This window comes from Myotis myotis, unplaced genomic scaffold (genome assembly GCF_014108235.1).
Source record: "Myotis myotis isolate mMyoMyo1 unplaced genomic scaffold, mMyoMyo1.p scaffold_m19_p_19, whole genome shotgun sequence".
Taxonomy (NCBI): Eukaryota; Metazoa; Chordata; class Mammalia; order Chiroptera; family Vespertilionidae; genus Myotis; species Myotis myotis.
In genome coordinates, this window is record NW_023416323.1 from 30,648,737 (window position 1) to 30,670,241 (window position 21,505).

The 21,505-nt window shown below is 52.7% G+C and overlaps 2 protein-coding genes and 1 pseudogene across 4 annotated transcripts; all 3 read left to right on the forward strand.

Annotated features, from left to right (window-relative positions):
• Positions 1 to 2,580: 2,580 nt before the first annotated feature.
• On the forward strand, positions 2,581 to 8,308 carry LOC118674632 (dipeptidase 2-like). Of its 3 annotated transcripts, XM_036346647.1 has the most exons (11): positions 2,581 to 2,827; positions 3,622 to 4,012; positions 4,283 to 4,409; positions 4,719 to 4,848; positions 5,180 to 5,321; positions 5,621 to 5,690; positions 5,809 to 5,985; positions 6,348 to 6,432; positions 7,063 to 7,138; positions 7,713 to 7,848; positions 7,944 to 8,308. In XM_036346647.1, the coding sequence occupies exons 2-11, from the start codon at positions 3,666 to 3,668 to the stop codon at positions 8,199 to 8,201; spliced, it is 1,548 nt and encodes a 515-aa protein (XP_036202540.1). In that variant the 5' UTR covers positions 2,581 to 2,827; positions 3,622 to 3,665; the 3' UTR covers positions 8,202 to 8,308. The 3 variants fall into 3 exon arrangements, with proteins under 3 accessions (XP_036202540.1, XP_036202542.1, XP_036202541.1); XM_036346649.1 differs by lacking the exon at positions 3,622 to 4,012 and having other exon boundaries at positions 2,584 to 2,827; XM_036346648.1 differs by lacking the exon at positions 2,581 to 2,827 and having other exon boundaries at positions 3,603 to 4,012.
• Positions 8,309 to 9,474: 1,166 nt separating this feature from the next.
• LOC118674768 lies at positions 9,475 to 10,024 on the forward strand (annotated as a pseudogene).
• Positions 10,025 to 11,053: 1,029 nt separating this feature from the next.
• On the forward strand, positions 11,054 to 15,592 carry LOC118674402 (dipeptidase 3-like). Its single transcript, XM_036346186.1, has 10 exons — positions 11,054 to 11,456; positions 11,772 to 11,898; positions 12,361 to 12,490; positions 12,590 to 12,731; positions 12,967 to 13,036; positions 13,419 to 13,595; positions 13,892 to 13,976; positions 14,523 to 14,598; positions 15,055 to 15,190; positions 15,275 to 15,592. The coding sequence occupies exons 1-10, from the start codon at positions 11,185 to 11,187 to the stop codon at positions 15,509 to 15,511; spliced, it is 1,452 nt and encodes a 483-aa protein (XP_036202079.1). The 5' UTR covers positions 11,054 to 11,184; the 3' UTR covers positions 15,512 to 15,592.
• The last annotated feature ends 5,913 nt before the right edge of the window (positions 15,593 to 21,505 follow it).

Genomic DNA, 21,505 nt, shown 5'->3' on the forward strand with positions numbered 1-21,505 from the left:
GAGAGAAACGTCGATGTGATCTCACACCGATTGGTTGCCTCCTAAAAGAGCCCCAACCAGGGCCTGGGCCAGGGAGGAGCCTGCAACCAAGGTACATGCCCTTGACCCGAATCAAACTAGAAGCCTTCAGTCCATGTTATGCCCAGATCTCAAGATCCCCCCAAAGGACATCACTAGGGAGCACCAAATCCGATGCAAAAGCATAGAGTCTTTTATTCAAGCTCGCTTGGTCCCCCCCCACCCCACCCGCCTCCATTACTGGATGCAAGAGAGAGCCCCGAGTCCCAAGAGAACAAAGAATTTATAGGGGTGGCGGTGGGGGGTTGGGGGCACACTCTGACCACTGATTTGGCCGATTCCAGTTGGTTGAGTAAGGGCCTGGGGGCTAGTGACACAAGGGCAGGGTGCAGTTAGGGTCTGGTTACACAAAGACAGGGGTGTTCAGCATACTTTCGGCCTTGAGTTTGTTTTCCCTTGCATTCCCATTGGCCGAGATAAGGGCAGGCTGAGTAACTGATACATTCTGTGGCTTTTTCTTGGAAGAGGGGTTAAGGACGCAGCTATCAGTCCTGTTCTGTCCTTTCATCCACAGGCCAACACTGCTTTATCCACTGAGCCAAACCAGCTAGGGCAGTGGTTGGCAAACTGCGGCTCGCGAGCCACATGCGGCTCTTTGGCCCCTTGAATGTGGCTCTTCCACAAAATACTGACTTCTGTACATGGGCCACGAAGTTTCAATTGCACTGTACATGCGTGCCCGCACATGGTATTTTGTGGAGGAGCCACACTCAAGGGGCCGAAGAGCCGCATGTGGCTCGCGAGCCGCAGTTTGCCGACCACTGAGCTAGGGCAACATTAGATTTTTTCAAAAAGTGATAGGGGCATGTGCAGGAGGCAACCAATGGATGTGTCTCTCACATAGCTGTTTCTCTCTCTCTCTCTTGCTCTCTCTCTCTCCTTCCCTTCCACACTCTCCAAAAGCAATGGGAAAATATCCTAGGGTGAGGATTAAAAAAAGAAAAAAAGGATAGGTCTGGCTGCTCTGTGGGGAATGGACCGGAGGTGGGAAGAGCTGAGAGATGAAACTGCCTGAAGGTGGACCTCCGTGGGAACAGAAGAGACACTCCTGGGAAATTTTTTGAAGCTGAACCAGCAGGATTTGGAGAAGCCCTAAAAAAGGAGGGGTGAGCAGGGGGAAGGCAGCAGCATGAATGACATTCAGGTCAGCTCTGCAGCCAGGCCCTGGGCTTCCCTGCCACCTCCAACCACCTCCAGCACCTGGATAACGTTTGTCAGAGCCTCTGCCCCCATATTGTCTCTGTGACCGTCTCTCCACTGACACTGGGAGCTCCTAGAGGACGAGGCTTGACTAATGTGTGCCTGTTTCCCCCTCCCCAGGGCAGGGCAAAGGTGGCCTCGGTGAGGTTAAGGGGAGGACAGGCAAGCCTGTTGGCTAACGTGCTTGCCACGTGGGTGTGAGGGCTCACATGCCCTTGACTGTAGAAGGGTCTAGGTGTATCTGTGTATAGCTGGGTGTGTGGTCACCTCAAGGCCATGGCCAGCAGAGCCAGCCTATCTAAGGACTGAAGAACGCTACTTAAAATCTGCTGCCTGGCTAATCTACAGATGGTGCCTGCCTCCTCTGACTCAACAGCCTATCTCTGTTAGACTAGAGTTGCCCCCGTTCCTGGGATGTTAGACAATTGGTCCCTGAAGGAAAACGAAAAATCCTGAAAAGCTAAATGCTCCCTTCTCATTCCTCTACCAGCAGCTGTTATTCATTGGTCTGGATTTCCTGTCCTTCTTTTCCCCATATTTTTATAAGCCCTGCTTCCTGGTGGGGCTATCGAGAGTGGAACAGATATGCTGTTATCTACCAAACTCACATTGGTGGCCTGGAAAACAGCACATCCAAGAATTTCCCCCCACTCAGCTGCAAGAGTAGGTGTGGGGTTGCTGGCCAGCAATGGGGGGTAGAGGGAAGAAAGGGAGCCGGGTTTGAGTTTGGGTGCACAAGTCACCTCGGGCAGAACCCTGGGGAACTCGCATTCAGAAGTGGGGCTGCCTAGAGAACCCTCAAGTTAGACCCACCCCCAGTACAGCACCTTTGGTGGGCCCTTCCTCCTGGCCAACAACAGGCACTGGGCAACATCAAGTGCATAATTCCTCAAATATACCCAAGCGAGGAGCCCTTCCTTCCCCTCGGGGTAGCCCAGGACCTCTAGTCCCTGAGGAAGAGTTTTGCTCACTTTATTTGGGGGAGGTTCCTAGGGTCTCCAGGCCTCAGACTTAGGCCGCTGTCCCTGCACTGGTCACTTCTATCACCTGGGAAAGGTTACAAAGATGGAGCAACACCAGGGGGTGCCAAGGTACAGAATACAACCTTGAGAGGTTGAGGAAGGAAGGAGTTTGGGCAAGGACCCAGAATCCTCTCAACTTCTGTGATAAGGGACGTCCCGTCCCGTCCCGTCCCGTCCCCCCCCCCCCCTACGGGTGTGAGAGAGGGTGTGGGTGTGTGGGTGGGGGTTCTTGGAGGAGAGAGCTAGGATGAGGGCCTGAGGCTGGAAATGGGGTGGGGCCTGCCAAGCAAGAACAGGAACTTAGCCCAGAGGAGCCACCAGATAAGGCGGTTGTAGCCACAAAAACCAAGCTCCCAGGCCTTTCCTTAGGACCCATCCTTCTGACCTCAACAAGGCGGGGGGCTTCCACGCTGAGGTCAGCCAGCAGCTCTGGGAGGAATATTGCTGGGACTGAGGCTCTGCTGCCCTGGAAAGAACTCATTTCCTTCCATTCAAGTAGAGTACTCTCTGTGCTTCTGCTCTGTTGAGTAAGTGCTCCCTGACCCTCTCCAGGTGGTGGCCCAGGTCACATCCCCAAAGTCCCTCCATTCGGACGGTGGGGAGGTGTAGCCTGTCTGAGGGGAGAGCTCTTTCCTGGGGCTGGTGGGGAAGATGGGAGAGGGCGGTCTCCTGGCTGGACTCCCTGGGGGTAGACACGCAGGCTGGGGGTAAGGGAAGGGAAGGAGAAGGCCAGGGGCAGGGGGCCCCTACCTGAATCCAGGGTCCATAAAGTCAACCCCTCATGTCCAGAGACTATCTCCTCCCTCACACTCAGCCCCTGTGACCCAGCGCAGGAAAGCCGGGATCCCAGGACACTGTGACCATAAAGTGGTCCTAGGGGCGCCCAGGGGCCCAGGGGCAGGCAGATGGGATGTGATAAGGTTGGGAGAGGTCACAGGGCCGAGGGGCCACTCTCTGGCAGAAGCACTCCAGGCCCTCTCTCTTGAGAGCAAGTTTGCGGGGGGGCTGTGGGGGGGGGTGGGGGGGTGGGAAGGGACCTAGAGAGGCCCCAGCAGAGCAGCGGGTGTGGGAGAGGGGCAGGGCGGGGAGCCGGCACTGGGAGGGCACGCGCTGCGGGGGAGGGGCGGGGGGGGGCTCCTTCCGGGCCGGAGGGGAGAGGCAGTGCCGCCCCCTGGCGGCAGCGCTCCGGCATCGCAGATCTCTGCCCACGGGTCGCAAGGTCCTGTGACTTCATCCCCCTCTCGCGAGGCCGCGCTGCTGAGCCGCTGGAGCCGACCGTTGGGACCCCACCGTCGCCCTCGGCCCTTCTCCTGCCTCTCAGGTTCTCGAGCCCAGACCCTGCCCGCCTGCCGGGACCTGCGCAGCATGCGGCCCGCGGGCCTCGAGTGTCCCCGCATGCTCTGCCTGTGGCCTCTGCTGCGGCTGCTGCTCCTGCTGTTGCTGCTGCCGCAGCCGGTAACCCGCGCCCAGACCAAGCCGGGTGCCCCGATGGCACTGGGCACCCCGGCAGCGCTGGACACCCCGACAGCGCTGGGCACCCCCAGCGCCCTTCCCACGCCCGGCACCCCCAGTGCCAAGACTGGGCCCGAGGCCCCCAGCGACTCTACTGCGCCAAGCACCCCTAGTGCCCCAACCTCGCCCGGAACCCCCAGCACCCCGAATCTGCGGGAGCATGCTCGGGCCCTGATGCGGGACTTCCCACTCGTGGATGGGTGCGTAGGTGCGGTGTGGGCTGAGCTCCCCCCTGGGCTGGGGAGGGGGTGCCCTCACATCACAGGGATGTCCTTTCCGCCCTCTATCACCCCCTCCCTGTCGGGAATGCCCGAGCCCAGGCCTCATAGGGTCCTGGTATGGTGTGTGTAACAGTGTGGGGTGGGGAACGCCTTGCTGGCCCAGGCTGGCCACCTGTCCTGCCTGACCTCCAGGCCTAAAGGAGTCCACCCATTTGCCCCTGAGCTGACCCTGCCTTGACCTCCTTCCAGCCACAATGACATGCCTCTGGTCCTGAGGCAGTTTTACCGCAACCAGCTACAGGATGTGAACCTGCACAATTTCAGCCGGGGCCAGACCAACCTGGACAGGCTTAGAGAAGGTCTCGTGGGTGCACAGGTACCACAGGGACACACCAGGCGCTGCTGGCTGCTGGGGGACGTGGGGGACTGTGGGCCCTAGAGACCACAATACGTTAGTCACGTGGCAACTCAGTTACCAGAGCGACCCCAAAAGGTGCCGTGACATCAGTGCTCGGGGCTGCAGGGGCCATGGTGAACCAGCTGGGTGGGCGTCCAGGTAGCAGGGAGCACGCGGTTTATCGCATGTGGTCTCTGGGTCCCCTGGGTGCTGTGTGGGCTGTGGAGGCTTTGGAAGGAGGAGCTCCAAAGCAGGCCCCGCCCAAGCCGATCCCTGGCCTTCCCCCAGTTCTGGTCAGCCTACGTCCCCTGCCAGACCCAGGATCGGGATGCCCTGCGCCTCACCCTGGAGCAGATTGACCTCATCCACCGTATGTGTGCCTCCTATGCTGAGCTGGAGCTTGTGACCACGGTTAAAGGTAGGCAGGCCGAAACCGGTTTGGCTCAGTGTATAGAGCGTCGGCCTGCGGACTGAAGGGTCCCAGGTTCGATTCCGGTCAAGGGCATGTACCTGGGTTGCGGGCATATCCCCAGTAGGAGATATGCAGGAGGCAGCTGATCGATGTTTCTCTCTCATCGATGTTTCTAACTCTCTATCTCTCTCCCTTCCTCTCTGTAAAAAAATCAATACAATATATTTAAAAAAATAAAAATAAAAAAATAAAGGTAGGCAGGCTGGTGGGTGGTGGTAGGGACTTGATGGAGCTACCCCAGCCCCTGAAAGTGACCACCTCACCCACCTGCCCCCAGATCTGAACAGCACCCGGAAGCTGGCTTGCCTCATTGGTGTGGAGGGCGGCCACTCACTGGACAGTAGCCTCTCCGTCTTGCGTACCTTCTATATGCTGGGTGTGCGCTACCTGACCCTCACCCACACCTGCAACACACCCTGGTGAGCACGGTGCAGATGGTCTGGGCCCACGGAGGCAGGGATCTGCCCGAGATACCACTGGGACCCAGACCATACTTTATCCCTGGAATCTGGCTCTGACCCTGGAGTGGGGAGGGGATCTGGGCTCACAGAGCAACTCTGGACCCCCCAGCAGGGTCTTCCTACTACCAGGCACAGCCCAGCATGGGTTCTTGCTCTTGCTCTTCAGGGGGTCCCGGGATAGGGGGTTCAGCAGGGCCTCTCGGCTCTTGTGGCCCAGTTATGGCCACCAGTCAGACTGCCTCCTAACCACCCTGCAGGGCAGAGAGCTCAGCTAAGGACATCCACCCCTTCTACAACAATGTCAGCGGGCTGACCAGCTTTGGTGAGGTGAGAACCCTGGTTCCATACCCTGCTCCACCTGCATATACACACCCCACCCATTCCCTACAAATAAATGCACATACATGTGCACCCCTGATGCCTTCTGCCCAACCTTTCCCTGCAGAAGGTGGTGATGGAAATGAACCGTCTGGGCATGATGGTAGACCTGTCCCATGTCTCAGACGCCGTGGCACGACGGGCCCTGGAAGTGTCGCAGGCACCTGTGATCTTCTCCCACTCAGCTGCCCGGGGGGTATGCAAGAATGAACGGAATGTTCCTGATGATATCCTGCAGCTTCTGGTGAGAGACACCACCCTGGCCCTTGACCTAAAGCAAGAGGTTTGCAACAGGAACCCTTGAACCTGAGCCCCAGCGCCCTCAACTTTCCCAAACCCTAAGCTGAACATCTGCCTTGAACTCTTGAACCCAACATAGGGTTCTAGGTGGTAAATACTCCTCTGAATCTTGAAACCCAGGGCCAAGACCTCACCCAAACCAGGACTGACTCTCCTCCATTCATACAAAACAGAGAGATGACGTTTCCTCTGACCTCAAAGTCATGGTGGAACTCCTTCCTCACAGGCGCCCAGCCGGTGAACAGGCAGGTGGTTGTGCTGGGGGAGGGAGGGGCAAGCTGAGTGTCAATTTTTCCACCCGTGCAGAAGAAGAATGGTGGCATCGTGATGGTGTCCTTGTCCGTGGGCGTGCTGGAGTGCGACCCATTGGCCAACGTGTCCACTGTGGCAGGTGAGCCCCACCTGAGCTCTCTGAGCAGCTCTGATTTGGACCTAAAGCTTTTCTGGGGACCCTCAGAACAACCAATACATTTGACCCATCCATTGGCAGTAGGCACAGACCCCCAAAACTGAAACATGCACAATACGCAGCACCTTGGTGCCGTTACAGCTAGAGTCACAGAGTGGATAGTGCAATACTGTTGGGTATAAGAGAGGCAGTTACACATAAAGCCTGGGTGTCTCCGTAGGAGTTCCCAAAATGCCCTGCCCCTGCCTCTGGCCAAGGGACTGGGCAGCCCCTTAGGTCTCTGTGGTGTTTGTCCCTCTCCCATCTTTCACATCCATGGAAAGGAGCACCCATAGGTTCTCAAGGAGACGTGAGGCAGGGTGAATCCTGATGTGAAATGGCCCAAACTGGTAGCGCTGGGATCTACTAGAAATCTGAAGTCCAGTCTAGAGACAGCTGGGATCACATCAGGTCAAAAGCTCAGGGCTCTCAAGTTGGCACACTGGGGGCCAAGCCGTGAAGTAATTGGCCTGCATGGCCTACAGGCTGCAAAAAGAGGAATCAGCAGAGTCCAGTCCCCCACCCCCCACCCCTGCCCTGGAAGCCCCATATTGCTGACTCTCCATCCCCCAGATCACTTCGACCACATCAGGGCAGTCATTGGATCCGAGTTCATTGGTATTGGCGGCGATTATGATGGGACCAGCAGGTGAGTGCTTCCCCGTGGCTTGTCAGGAGCCAGCTGTGCAGTGGGGCCTTCACAGTCTCCATGTCCACCACAGCTTGGTCCTCATGGCCTTTAGGCCTTGACCACAGGTCTGCTGGCCCACTTGGCATCTCCCCTCCTTGGAACTGTTTCCTGGACTTTCTTGTCTGATTGTGGCCCATTGGCCCCACTCTAAGTCATCATATTTGGCCAAGCCACCAGACAGCTCATCTGCCTAGCTAGTTCATAGGTCGGTGCTCAACCACTGAACCACACCAGCTGGACTCAATCCAGTTCTTAAAAAGCTCTTCTTTTTATACATAGAGGAAGAATTTGCATTCAGTGAAAGGCATAGATCTTAATACAATTCAAATGAGTTTTGACGAATATTCAAGGAAGTTTTGATTCTGAAAAACGAAGAGTAGGGGGTGAATCATTTACTCTCTCCCAGTCTCCATTTCCCGTATCTGACTGGGGCTGGGGTTCAGTGGATCCCGAACACATAGGGCTGTGGTTCTGAGACAGGACCAGGGAACAGATATGGGGCCCGCCAACTGGTTGCCTGGCGGCCATACAGTTTCCCTCAGGGACTGGAAGACGTGTCCACATACCCAGTACTGATAGAGGAGTTGCTGAGGCGTGGCTGGAATGAGGAAGAGCTCCAGGGTGTCCTTCGAGGAAATCTGTTGCGGGTCTTCAGACAGGTGGAGCAGGTAGGTGTGCTGGGCCGGGCGAAAGCATCGCTCGGGAGGCTGAGCAGGTTGGGGGAGGCTGTGGGAGCTGCCTCACCACCCACTGCTGCCTCCAGGTTCGGGAGGAAAACAAGGGGCAGAGGCCCTTAGAGGATGAGTTCCCAGATGAGCAGCTGGGCAGCTCTTGCCGCTCGGTCCTCCCGAGGCTGCATCAGAGACATTATTTGGCTCCAGACCAGAAACTAATGGAGTCTCCTACGCATTGGAAACCGAAGTTGTCATCTAAGAAGTCGTTCTCAAAATCATCCCCCCACATTGCCCCAAGCCTCACAATTATTGCTTCCTTCCCCGTCGTCATTCTGTGGCTCTGGTGACCCAGTTCTTTCTGCCAGATGTCACTTTGGCAGCTGTGGACACCCCACAAAGTTGCCCCTTTGTGCAGGCACAAATATTTCCTGAAAATAAATATTTTAGACTGGAACCAGGCATGACTGTCCTTCTCTGTGGTGGGTCCCAATACTGGTGGTTGGTGGGGGACCCTCCTGTTCAGCCATCAGTTACTCCAGGAAGACATGCTGGTCGCGGCTTGAGGAACCCCAAGCAATTGGGTTCTGGCTGCATGAGGGTGGATTCCCTCTGGGTCGCGCACCTCAATCCCCATCCTGACCCACGGACCACCATTTGACGATCTTTCAGAGAATTTGAGTTCACATTCCCAAGTAGGGAACCTGTGTGGATCACAAATGACCTTTGTTCCTATTTGGACAGAGCCCTCCAATGGCTGGACTGCCCTGGATATGGGGCCACACCTCCCTGACCCCCAGAGACTTCCTCTCTGAGAGGCACAGGCTACTTAAAGACAATCACCCCATCTAACCCCCAGGCCAGTTAATAATAATAAACATGATAATAGGTAATGGCTAATAAAAATGATAATACTAATAGTCTATGCATATCCCATGATGAAGCAATTTCACTCAAAGTATATATCCAAGAAGAATGCATGCATACATTCCCCCATAGGCATATAAAATAATATTTATAGCAGTACTATTCATAATAGTCCCAAACTGTGCATTTCAAAGTCAAACTTCAAGAAGCCAAAGACAAAAGATTATCTTAAAAGCAGTCATATTTTTTAAATCATATTAACTTGAGGAACACAATACTGACAACTGAGTTTTCAATAGAAATAATGGGGCAGTGCCCTTGGCATCCCCCCGGATCCGTCTCTTGCTTCAACAGTGCTAGGACAGAACATACTCAGGGACACCCCTTTTCGTCTCCAACCACCCTCCCTCCAACCTGTTTTCCACTCACCACCTTTGGAACCACCTCAGCCATCCTCAGCCTCCAAGACCAGCAAATACCATTGTGTGTGTGTGTGTGTGTGTGTGTGTGTGTGTGTGTGTGTGTGTTATTTTAGAGAGAGGAAGGGGGGAGAAAGAGACAGAACAGCAGACATCGATTTGAGAGAGAGATCATCGGTTGCCTTCCATACAACTGGGTTCTAATTCCTGGTCTGTGCCCTGACCAGGAATTAAACTCGCCACCTTTCAGTGTACAAGATGCTCCAACCAACTGAGCCATAATAGCCAGGGCAGCAAACACCATTTTTGGACCATAACTCCTTATTGCTAAACAACCATGAGCCCCCTAATTCGTCAGAATTATTCCACCGAGGTGGAGGCTGCCCTCAACTGCCTGGTCAAGCTGCCTCTGCGGGCCTCCTACACCTACCTCTCTCTGGGCTTCTATTTTGACCACTACAGTGTGGCTCTGGAGGGTGGGGCCACTTCCTCAAGGTGTCAGAGGAGAAGTGCAAGGGCACCCAGCATCTTTTAAAGATGCAAAACCAGCATGGTGGCCGAATACATTTCCAGGACGTGCTGAAGCCTTCCCAAGATAAGTGGGGTAAAACTCAGGATGTCATGGAAGCTGCCATGGTCATGGAAAAGCACCTGAACCAGGCCCTTTTGGATCTGCACGCCTGGTTCTACCTTCACAGAACCTCATCTCTCCGACTTCCTGGAAAACCACTTCTTGGATGAGGAAGTGAAACTCATCAAGAAGATGGGCGACGATCTGACTAATCTCTGAAGGCCGGCCCGTCCCCAGGCTGGGCTGAAGTGAGTGTCTCTTCAAGAGGCTCACCCTCAAAGCAGGCAAGGAGCCTTTGGAGCCCAGAGGCCTTTGAGGGGCCTCCCTGAGTTCCTCTGGTGTCTAGCTTTTGCTGACCTCCCTGAAACCACGAAAATCCTCACTTGAGGGTATATTTTTATTGATTTTTAGAGAGAGGAAAGGAGAGAGAAAAAAACATTGATCGGTTTTCTCTGGATACCAGGGATAGAACCCACAACCCAGGAATCGAATCTGTAACCTTTTTGTGTACAGAGCAATGCTCCAACCAACCAAGCCAACTGGCCAGGGCCTGCAAAGCATCTTTTTAACCACCGTGGAGTCCTCTCCCATGCATTGAACCAAATGGAAATAATAAAGTTTTGGTTTTTTTTTTGTGGGGGTGGGGGAGGAAGGAATAATGGACATCTTTACACAGTGGAATATCTTTACCTGCTGAATATAAGTAACTACTACTGTTGAATTCTGTGAAGTGAAATATTCTTCAAAAGTGAAGGGAAATACCTTTTTAGACAAATAAATGTGGAGAAAGAAATTGGAAATGTATAAATCACCTAATGAGAATATCAGTTATTATCGGAAAAGTGCACATCAAATAGAAATTAAGGAGGTCATAAGGTGCCCTAATTTCACATTTGAAATGGAGATACAAATACTTAAAGGATCTTTAGATTTTGAATTTCTTTTTTAAAATCCTCACCTGAGGATATTTTCCTATTGATTTTTAGAGAGAGTGGAAGAGAGAAGGAAAGACAGAAATATTGATGTGAGAGAAACACATCGATTGGTTGCCTCCTGCACATCCCCTCACCAGGGCCCGGCTGCGGAGGAGCCTACAACCCAACCGAGGTACAAGTCCTGGACTGGGTCCCTCCCAGTTTCCCCCCTGGCCCACTCCCTCGTCTGTCGGTCCCTATCAGAAGCCCAGACAGAGGGATCCGGGTGGAGGGAGCCCACGATGCGTCGCCAGAGGGCGCTCGCGGCCGAGGCCTGCCTGGCCCATTGGGGTGCTCTCCCCGTTGGGAGCAGGAGGGCCGCGGTGCCCCCTGGCGGCCACGCAGTGCGACGGCGTTCCGGATCCCTGGAAGTCTTCCCAGCGTCTTGACCCTCCAGCTCTGGAAGCCGCGCCGCTGAGTCGTCTAAGTCGACGGTCGGCTGACCGTCTGCCTCTCTCAGGCTTTCAAAACCAGCCCTTGCCCGCCGGCCCGCCTGTGCAGCATGCGGCCCGCGGCCCGCGAGTGTCCCCGCGTGCTCGGCTGGCGGCCTCTGCCGTGTCTGCTGCTCTTGCTGTTGCTGTCGCTGCTGCTGAAGCCAGTGACCCGCGCTCGGACCATTGCGGGCGCCCCCAGCGCCCCGACAGCGCTGGGAACTACCAGCGCCAAGACCATGCCCGACGTCCCCAGTGCCCCAACCACGCCAAGCACCCCCAGAGCCCTGAGACTGCGGGAGCGCGCGCAGGCCCTGATGCGGGACTTCCGGCTGGTGGATGGGTGTGTAGATGCCGCGTGGGGGCGGTGGGGGCTGAACTCACCCCTAGGCAGGGGAGGGGATCCTGCGCGCGCTGGGCTAGCGAGGAGGCTCCCTCACACCTCCCCTAAATACACTCTCTCCATCATCATTCATGGGCCCTTTCTCCCCATTATCCCGCTTCTGGTGGAACCCAAGCTGAGCCTCCAGAGGTCTCCCTGTTGTTTGCCTGTGTGAGGTGGGAAGGTGGAGTGGGACAGGGCCGGTCTAGGCATGTTGACATGTCTTGCCTGACCTGAGGCCATGTCCGCACTCTAACCTTGTCTTGACACCCCCAGCCACAACCATCTGCCCCAGCTCCTGAGACGGCGTTTCCAGAACAGGCTACAAGATGTTAACCTGCGCAACTTCAGTCGTGGCCAGACCAGCCTGGACAAGCTCGTGGATGGCCTTGTGGGTGCACAGGTACCACAGGGACACACAGGGGGCCACAGCATGGCTGCTGGGGAATGTGGAGGCCACAGGAACCTGGTGACTGGGTATCATAGGACACAATGTGTCATCAGGTGGTTGCTGGGGAGTGTGGGGATGTTGGAGGCCAAGACAGCCTGGCCACATAGATCCTAGGTTCTGTGGAGACACACAGAAAATGATCAGAAAATCCCTGGTGATGGTGGGAGGTGCCGAGACCACAAAGGACATGGTGAGTTGGCCTTGGGGTATTCACACAGCACACGGACAAACAGCAGGCAAGGATGATGTGTCTTGAGTCCACAGTTTGGCTGCTGGCAGCAAGCTGAATGGTTATCAAGGTGCCATGGGGTCGGCCTCACTTAGGCCACTGACCCTAATGAGTACCTTGGGGGCTGAGGAGGAGTGGCAGGCCAAAGGTCTGACTCCATTCTGGACCCTTGGGCCTACCCTTAGTTCTGGTCAGCCTACGTCCCTTGCCAGACCCAGGGACAGGATGCCATACGCCTCACGCTGGAGCAGATTGACCTCATTCATCGCATGTGTGCTTCCTACGCTGAACTGGAGCTTGTGACCTCAGTCAAAGGTGGGCAGTCAAATGGGGGGAAGGGTTGGGGATAGTCACGAGACTCCTCTGGTGCGTCTGGCTCGGTTCCGGACCACTTGATCATCCACCCTCTTCTAGATCTGAACAGTACTCAAAAGCTGGCCTGCCTCATTGGTGTGGAGGGCGGTCACTCACTGGACAGCAGCCTCTCTGTTCTGCGTAGTTTCTATCTGCTGGGAGTGCGCTACCTGACACTCACCTTCACCTGCAACACGCCCTGGTGAGTGTAGTGAAATGATAGACAGGATGGCGGGGAAACTGCCAGAGAGGTGAGGACAGAGGTGTCCAGAGGGAGGCTGGACTGCCGGCAGGTCCCTCACACTCCCAGATAGCAGCTGGCCTACGTCCTTACCCTGCTCTGGAGGTGGGATGCATGAACAGAGGGATGGCAGAGTCCCCAGGCTCTGATGGCAAGGTGTGGCCCACTAGATGGCCCTCCACTGGCTGTTCTGCAGGGCAGAGAGTTCCGTCAAGTTTGAAGACCACTTCTACACCAACGTCAGTGGGTTGACAAGCTTCGGTGAGGTGAGGACTCCTGTTCCCTACCCGAACCCACCTGTTCCCTATAGATATGTGCACACGTGCATCTATGACACACACACCCTCCCCAAATAAAATATTTGTCCCATCCTAGCTGGTATGGCTTAGTGGATAGAGCAAAGACCTGCAGACCAAAGGGTCCCGAGTTCAATTCCAGTCAAGGGCACATACTTCGGTTGCAGGCTCCTCCCAAGCATGGGCCTTGGTCGGGGCTTGTTCAGGAGGCAACTAATCGATGTGTTTTTCTCACTTCGATGTTTCTCTCTGTCTTTCCCTCTCTCTTTCCCTCTCCTTAAAAATCAATGGAGAAATATCCTTGGGGGAGGATTAACAAACAAATAAACAAACAAAAAATTTGTCCCTGCAGAAGGTGGTAGGGGAAATGAATCGCCTGGGCATGATGGTGGACTTGTCCCATGCGTCAGACGCCTTGGTGCAACAAGTGCTGAAGGTATCAAGGGCTCCTGTGATCTTCTCACACTCAGCTGCCAGGGCTGTGTGCAACCATTTCCTGAATGTTCCAGACGACATCCTGCAACTTCTTGTGAGTGGCCACCGCAGCCCTCAAACCAGGGCTAAGCATGCTTCATACAAAGATTCTTGACCCTGAACAAAGCTATCAGCCCAGGCCTCACTTTTGGACTCAAGGCTGGTTAACCCTCCCCATCTCTGAAACTCAAGTCCAAATCAGTTCCACCCAGGGACCCACAAACCCAGAGGAGAAGTTTCTTCCAATCTCTGAAGCCAGGACTGAGTATGGTCCTAATAGGAGGGCCCTCCAGGGGTGGGGCAGGTCATCAGGACAGAAGGGCCAAACTGAGTATCCGTTTATCCCTGTAGAAAAAGAATGGTGGCATTGTGATGGTGACGCTGTCCATGGGGATTTTACAGTGCAACCTGTTTGCTAATGTGTCCACTGTGGCAGGTAAGCCCGACCTCAACTCCTTGCGCAGTTCTAGCCTGGGTCTGTGGCCACCGGGGTCCTCAGGATGGCTCCAGTGAGCTAGCACACCTGTTGGGCAATAGGCAGACCTTGGGAAGTATATACAGCTCTTCATGGCCACCTGATCTGGACCCACAATCAATGCTGATGGGTTTGGGCAAGCATCTGCCTCTGCTTCTGCGTCTCAGTTTTACTCCCACGTCTCTGGACAGGACAGGCAGGCAGACCCCAACCAGGCTCTCAAGGAACCCAGAGGCAGGGTGGCTTCTGGGCAGGAAAAGATCCAAAGAGGTGGCTCTGAAGTTCACTCTAGGTCCAGTGTCCAGCTTGTGGCCACTTCAGAATTCACAACTGGCTAGGAGCTCTGTAGAGTCAGCTGCCATGGCCTGGAGTACTATGGGCAAGGGGATTGGCCAGGGCTGAGCTTCACCAGACCAGGGCAGGGCTGCCCACCACTAACCTCCCCAGGGCTGATCCCAGGGTCTAATTCCAGCCCAGTGCTGCCCACCACCAACCTCCACCCTCTAGATCACTTTGACCACATCAAGGCAGTCATTGGATCTGAGTTCATCGGGATTGGTGGAAATTATGACGGGTCTGGCCGGTGAGTGTTTCCCTGGTTTTTTTCTTGGACTGGGATAGAGGAGGGAATTATAGTTCCCCATCCTGTGGTCCTCCCATCTTTCAAACCGCAACCACAGGCTCTTGTCTTCCAGACAATTTTATATTTCTCCACTCTCAGGGCCTGTGTCCTGGGCTTTCCCTGTCCCTTCTGTGGTCCACTGGACCCACCGCCACTCGAGGTCATCACCTCCCACAGGCAGAGCTCATCTGCCTGCACAAGCTCCGGTCCCAACCCAGCAGGTCTGTTGTGGGCTGGTCATCTGTTCAGTGGGTAGATGCTACAGAAGCCTAGTCTTCAGAGAGCTTCCAAAGTGGCGTTCAGTAGTCTAAAGAACAATGGCCTTCAGTTTCCCATGTGACTGGGGCTGTTGGGACAATGGCCATAGACAAGGATCAGGGCCATGGTCCCACAGCTGGCTGGCTGGTGTTTGCACAGGTTCCCTCGGGAGCTGGAGAATGTATCCACATACCCGGTTCTGATAGAAGAGTTACTGAGGCGTGGCTGGAGTGAGAAAGAGCTCCAGGGCGTCCTTCGTGGAAATCTGCTACGGGTCTTCAGACGAGTGGAACAGGTGGGCTGAGCAAAAGGATGGTTCCGTGGTGTGCAGGTGAGGGGTGCACTGGGGGAGCCACTGACTACTGACTCCCACCCGCAGGTGAGAGATGAAAACAGTGGCCAGAACCCTGCAGAGGATGAGTTTCCAGACAGGCAGGTGGGCAGGTCCTGCCACTCCCACCTTGTGACTCAGCATGAACACCTGGCCACACACCTGGATGTGACCAAGTGGCCAAGCAATCATATTCTCCAGAGTCCCCCAAAAGCCTCCCCACACCTTGTCCTAGGCTTCATGGCTACTGCCACCTTCTCAATCCTCATCCTGTGGCTCTGGTGACCTGGTCAGTTTCCCAGAGGTCACCTTAGGAGTCTCACAAAGTCCCCCTCCTAGTCATCCAGGCACAAACATATGCTAAGAATAAACATTTTAGGCATGGAACCAGGTGTGAGTGTCCTTCCTCTTTCGCATGGGAGGGGGCGATCCAGACTTCATTCCTTTTTATGGATGAACTAGAAGCCCATTGCACGAAGATTCGCGCAATAGGCCTTCCTTCCCCTGGCTGCTGGCACCAGTTTTCCTCCCACACCCGGGACCCAGGCCTTTGGTCTGGCTGCAGCGAGGCTTGGCTCTTCAGTCTTCAGTCTTCAGTCTTCAGTCTGGCCAGAGCCTTCAGTCTTTGCTCTGTGCCTGCATATGCAAATTAACCACCATCTTTGTTGGGTTAATTTGCATACTCATCCAATTGGCTGGTTGGCGTAACAGAGTGACACCAATTTGCATGTTTTTCTTTTATTAGTGTAGATAATAGTCCCTGGTACACACACACACACACACACACACACACACACACACAATCCCTGGTACATAGAGATCACAGTTTGTTACCCATTCATCTGTTGATGGAAACCTGAGTAGCCTCCACCTTTTGGCTATACAATGAACATTGGCATACAGGTATCTATTTGAGTCCCTGCTATCAATTCCTTTGGGCACATGCCTAGGATGAAATTGCTGAATCATAGGGCAATTCTAGGTTTAGCTTTTTGCAAAACCACCATACTGTTTTCAATAGCAGCCGTACCATTTTACATCCCCACTCAGCAATGTACAAGGGTTTCAATTTCTCCACATCCTCCCCAGCACTTATCTTGCATGTTTTGTGATAATAGCTAACCTAAAGGGTGTGAAATGATATCTCGCCACCAATCTCACATTGTGGTTTTGGTTTGCATTTATCTATGACTAAATGATGTGGAGCATCTTTTCCTGGGTACAGTATATCCATAAGCTCCAAGTCAGGGCCCTTTCTCAGCTCTCTGAAGCCATTTTGGACTGGCTTGGGAGGTCATCCTGTTCTCCCCAGAAAGCCTTATTATGCGAGTAATAAAGTTTCTACATCCTCTTGGAGTACATGTAGCCTTATCAGTCTTGACATCTGACCCAAATTTGGGGGAGGATGGGTCTATCCGCTTCTAGGGGTTGACCTCAAAGCTTTGTCAGGACTGTTATTTCATCTCTAGCTAATTTAGCCTGACTCCTAAGGCAATGCTCTTCTGAGGAGTCTAGCTCATGTTCCATATATTGAAAGGTCTTTCACCCTCACTGGCAGGAACACAGATATGTGAGCTCTAGAATTATTCGGCCGACATATTTCCAGTGGTTCTTTCTCTGGTCTTATATAAACTTCTTCGTATGTGTGTACTGATCAATCCTCTGAACGACTCAAGGGGGGACCCTCTGCAGATCTCCAGGCCTCTCTCTTTGTGTAGCTTCCTCCTCGATGGTATTCTGTCCTGCAGATTCTAGCTGCTTTGGCCTTCTCAAATGCAGGGCTTATTTTTCTTTCTTTCTTTTTTTGTTAATATATTTTTTATTGATTTTAGAGAGGAAGGGAGAGGGAGAGATAGAAACATCAATGATGAGAGAGAATCATTGATTGGCTGCCTCCTGCACACCCCCCACTGGGGATCCAGCCCATAACCCTTGACTGGAATCGAACCCGGGACCTTTCAGTTTGCAGGCTGATGCTCTATCCACTGAGCCAAACCGGCTAGGGAATTTTCTTTCTTCTTTTAGAAAAATATATTTTTATTTATTTCAAAGAGGAAGGGAGAGAGAGAGAGAGAGATACAAACATCAAACATCGATGAGAGAATTATCGATCCTGCAACGTGGGCATGTTCCCTGACCAGGAATAGAACTGTGACTTCCTGGTTCATAGGTCGATGCTCAACCACTGGGCCATACTGGCTGGGCTATTTTTCTCCTCAATTCAGCAGGACCATGAGGTTCTGAGTTGAGGATCCCCCCACCCCACACACACTCCCACACTATGGCATGGAAATTATCTCTAGGCAATAAGCTAATACAATCATAGGACTCACATCATTTATTTCTCTTCCATCTGGGATCACAGTCCTATATCACCTATTGTATATTGTCTGAAAACCATTGTTTTATACAGTTCTATTTAATTTACACAGAGAGGTACATTTGGCCCCTATTATGCCATCATGATTGGAAGCAGTTCTATTGAGGTATTCCTCACAACCAATAATCAATTTTTGTAAGTGTTCCAAGTATACTTGGCAAAAATATGGATGTCCATTAGGTCAAGTTCATTAACTGTGTTAAAATCTTTTATATCCTTGCTGGGTTTTTTCTTCACTTATTTGTAACTGTGACAGTTGTGTTGAAATCTATTGTGCTGGTGTATTTATCAGTTCTCTCTATATGTCTAACAATTTGTTTTTATTGAAATTAACACATTGCCTGGCTGGCGTGGCTCAGTGGTTGAGCATTGACCTTTGAACCAGGAGGTCAAGATCCAATTCCAGATCAAGGCACATACCCAAGGTTGTGGGCTTGATCCCCGGGGGGGGGGGGGGGGGGGGGGGGGGGGGGGGGGGCGTGCAGAAGGCAGCCGATCAATGATTCTCTCTCATCATTAATGTTTCTATCTCTCTCTCCCTACTTCCTGTCTGAAATCAATTTTTTTCAAAAAGAAACGAACGTACCATAAAATTAACCATTTTAAAATGAATAATTCAGTGGCATTTAGTTCACTGAAAATGTTGTGTAACCACCATCATTTTCTAGTTCTAAAACATTTTTTTAAATATATTTTATTGATTTTTTTCAGAAAGGAAGGGAGAGAGATAGAGAGTCAGAAACATCGATGAGAGAAACATCAATCAGTTGCCTCCTGCACATCTCCTACTGGGGATGTGCCCCGCAACCCAGGTACATGCCCTTGACCGGAATTGAACCTGGGACCCTTCAGTCCGCAGGCCGACGCTCTATCCACTGAGCCAAACCGGTTTTGGCTCTAAGACATTTTTATCACCCTAAAAGGAAACCTTATATCCATTAAGCAGTTACTCCTCAGCCCCTCATTCCCCTAATCACCAATCATTTTTACTTTCTTCTTTTGGGAGAATTCCTTAATTTGGTCTTTCCAACTTTCTAATTCATCCTCAATGATAACTTTCTGCTATTAGATCACCTATTGTATTCTTTGTTTCAGATATTATTGCAGTAATTTTTATACCTGGTCCCATATTTCTTTGATACTTCTCCCATCCAGAGATGGGGACCGTACCTTCCAATCCCCTGTTAAATCGGGACTTTGTAACTGCTTGACCAGTAAAATACGAAGAAGTGATGTAGTGCCTGTTTCCAGGCCTAGGCCTGGAGAAACTGTCAGCGTCTACTCCCTGCTTCTTGGGATGCTTACCCATGGACTGCTGCCACTATCCTGTGGAGAAGCCACGCAGCCCACGGACAGGTCACATGCAGAGGACCCAGTGCCCTGGTCCACAGTCTCACTGAGCTCTTTGCCTACAGCCAGTCACAACTTGCTAGTCATGTGAGTGAGGCATCTTGGGAGTAAATCCTCTGGTTCCAACTGATGCCATGTGGAGTAGAGACAAGCTTTACTCAAATTGAAGCTTTGTGAGCAAATTAATGTTTTTGTTGATTGTTGTTTTAAGCCACTATGTTTTGGGGTAATTTGTTATGTAGTAATAGATCACTGGAACAGCTATATTTTTCATATCTAATAGTTCTGCTTATTCTTTTTTATATACTAGTATATTCTTGTTTCATATTGCTAATATTCTCCCTTATCTTTTGTAATATGTTGATTAGGCTAATCTTGAACTGTTGATCAGTGTGTTCTAATAATTTTCCTGAAAGATGTTTTCTTTTTAAATGTCTGTGCTTGCCCTAACCGGTTTGGCTCAATACATAGAGCGCCGGCCTGCGGACAGAAGGGTCCCGGGTTCGATTCTGGTCAAGGGCATGTACCTTGGTTGCCGGCACATCCCCAGTGGGAGGTGTGTAGGAGGCAGCTGATCGATGTTTCTCTCTCATCGATGTTTCTAACTCTCTATCCCTCTCCCTTCCTCTCTGTAAAATATCAATAAAATATATTTAAAAACAAAAAAAAAATGTCTGTGCTTTCTTTTTGCCTGTGAGCTTATTTTTGCCTGTGAGTACCCTGATGGTGCAGACTACTTGGTCAGTCAACGAATGGTATGGGTGAAGTGGTATCCTAGCCACAGAATTCCCCAGAGCGAAGGTTGTCTGTTGGGCTTCAGTGGCCTATCTCTCCCACACAGCATCTGACCTCACCCCTGAGGAGAGAGGCCGTGTGTGTGATGGCAGGGTGGGAGCAGTGTGAACACTGCTGAGAACATGTGTCTGGCCAAATCACAAACCCCAGCCACTCTTCTCTTGTTAAAGGCTTGTAGTACACCCTGGCACGCACCCTGGGGCCAAGGACTGAGGATACCAAAGTGACAAGACTGAAAGGGTCCTGCTCTCGTGAAATCCACCATCTAGTGGGCGTGGAAAACATTAATCAAAGATCCCCACAAGGCCTTCTCCCAGCAGTGGGTACTATGAAGGGAAAGTGTCCCAGGGGAACACGAGCCAGGGAGGACGAGGTAGGGTGTCAGGATCTGTGCCTAAGAAGTCTTCTGGGGAGGAGGTGGTGCTGCAGGCTGAGGACTCCGCCATATGGAGGAGCTTGGTCAGTGAGGGTGGGGACAGCGGGTTGAAAGGCATCCTGTCCGAGTGAACAGCAAGTGATTTGCAGAAACTCCCTGAGTTTGAGGAAGTGAAAGACAGAAGGGTTGAGGCTGGGCAGGAGGATGGGGAGAGGTGTAGCTGGAGAGGCTGGGGAGCCAGATGAAGCAGGGACTTGTGGGCCAAGAAGTGACTGGGCTTTCTCTTCAGAAGAGGTGGCTCTAGCCCTGGCCGGTGTGGCACAGCGTGGTTGGCTGGTTGTTGTCCCATGCACCTAAACGTCACTGATTTGTGTTCCGGTTGGGGTACATGCCCGGGTAGCAGGCTCTGTCCCAGTGGGAGGATGCAGGAGGCTGCTGAGAGATGTCTCTCTCTCCCTCTCCCTTCCTTTCTCTCTAAAATCAATTAAAAAATAAATATAAATTTAAAAGAGGAGGCTTACCATGAGTGGGGGAGAGAGCAAGAAGTCCATTTGGAAGGCTGCTACTATGGCCAACTGACGGCAGCAGGAGGGGACAGGAAGTTAAGTGGACAAACACGGGCTGGGAAGACTGTGGGATAGGGGCCAGAACGGTGGTCAGCTCAGAGGTCCTCCAGCAAGGCCCAGGGACTCTGACTCCTGATTCTGCCCTAAGCTGGAGGTTGGGAAGAGGAGGCAGTCAGAGGTTGGTTGGGAAGATACACCTAATTCTGATGTTCTAAAGCCCCGTGAGCCATAAAGGGGAGGAAAATGGAGATAGACAAGGAAGATGGGCTCTGGGGTTTTCTGATAGAGAACGGCTGGAAGGACCCCTAGAAAGATAAAGATGTCAAAGTAAAGCCAGCTGTGTGAGTTATCTGAAGCAGTATTGTGGAAAGTGAAAGAAAAGTTTAGAGCAAGTAAGTAAACGATTTGGGTAAAGGAACCCCCAGGAAGTGAGACAGTAAAATTAAGGTGAAAGAATTTGACTAAAGAATAGAACAACGTAGCCTCCCAAAGGGGCAAAAGGGGCGGGGCCCGGGGGATCTGTGTCCTTCCTGTGGATGAGGCAGCAGCCTCTGGGAAAGGGGCCAGGATCCCTGCTGCCTCCACCTGGGGAGAGGGGAAGCCGGGAAGGGATGACCTTCGCAGGGACTGGGTTTCCAGGGACTCAGAGGAGAGGTGGGAAACCGAGTTGAGGGAAATGGATAGGGGATTGAATACCGAGGAAAGGCGGGAGTCCCTGGGCAGGACTGGGGAGGGCCTCTGCGATCCTAGGCCCGTCCTGCTGATCCCTCCCTGTCCCTGAGAAATGTCGCTGAGAGGTTACTAGGCACAGA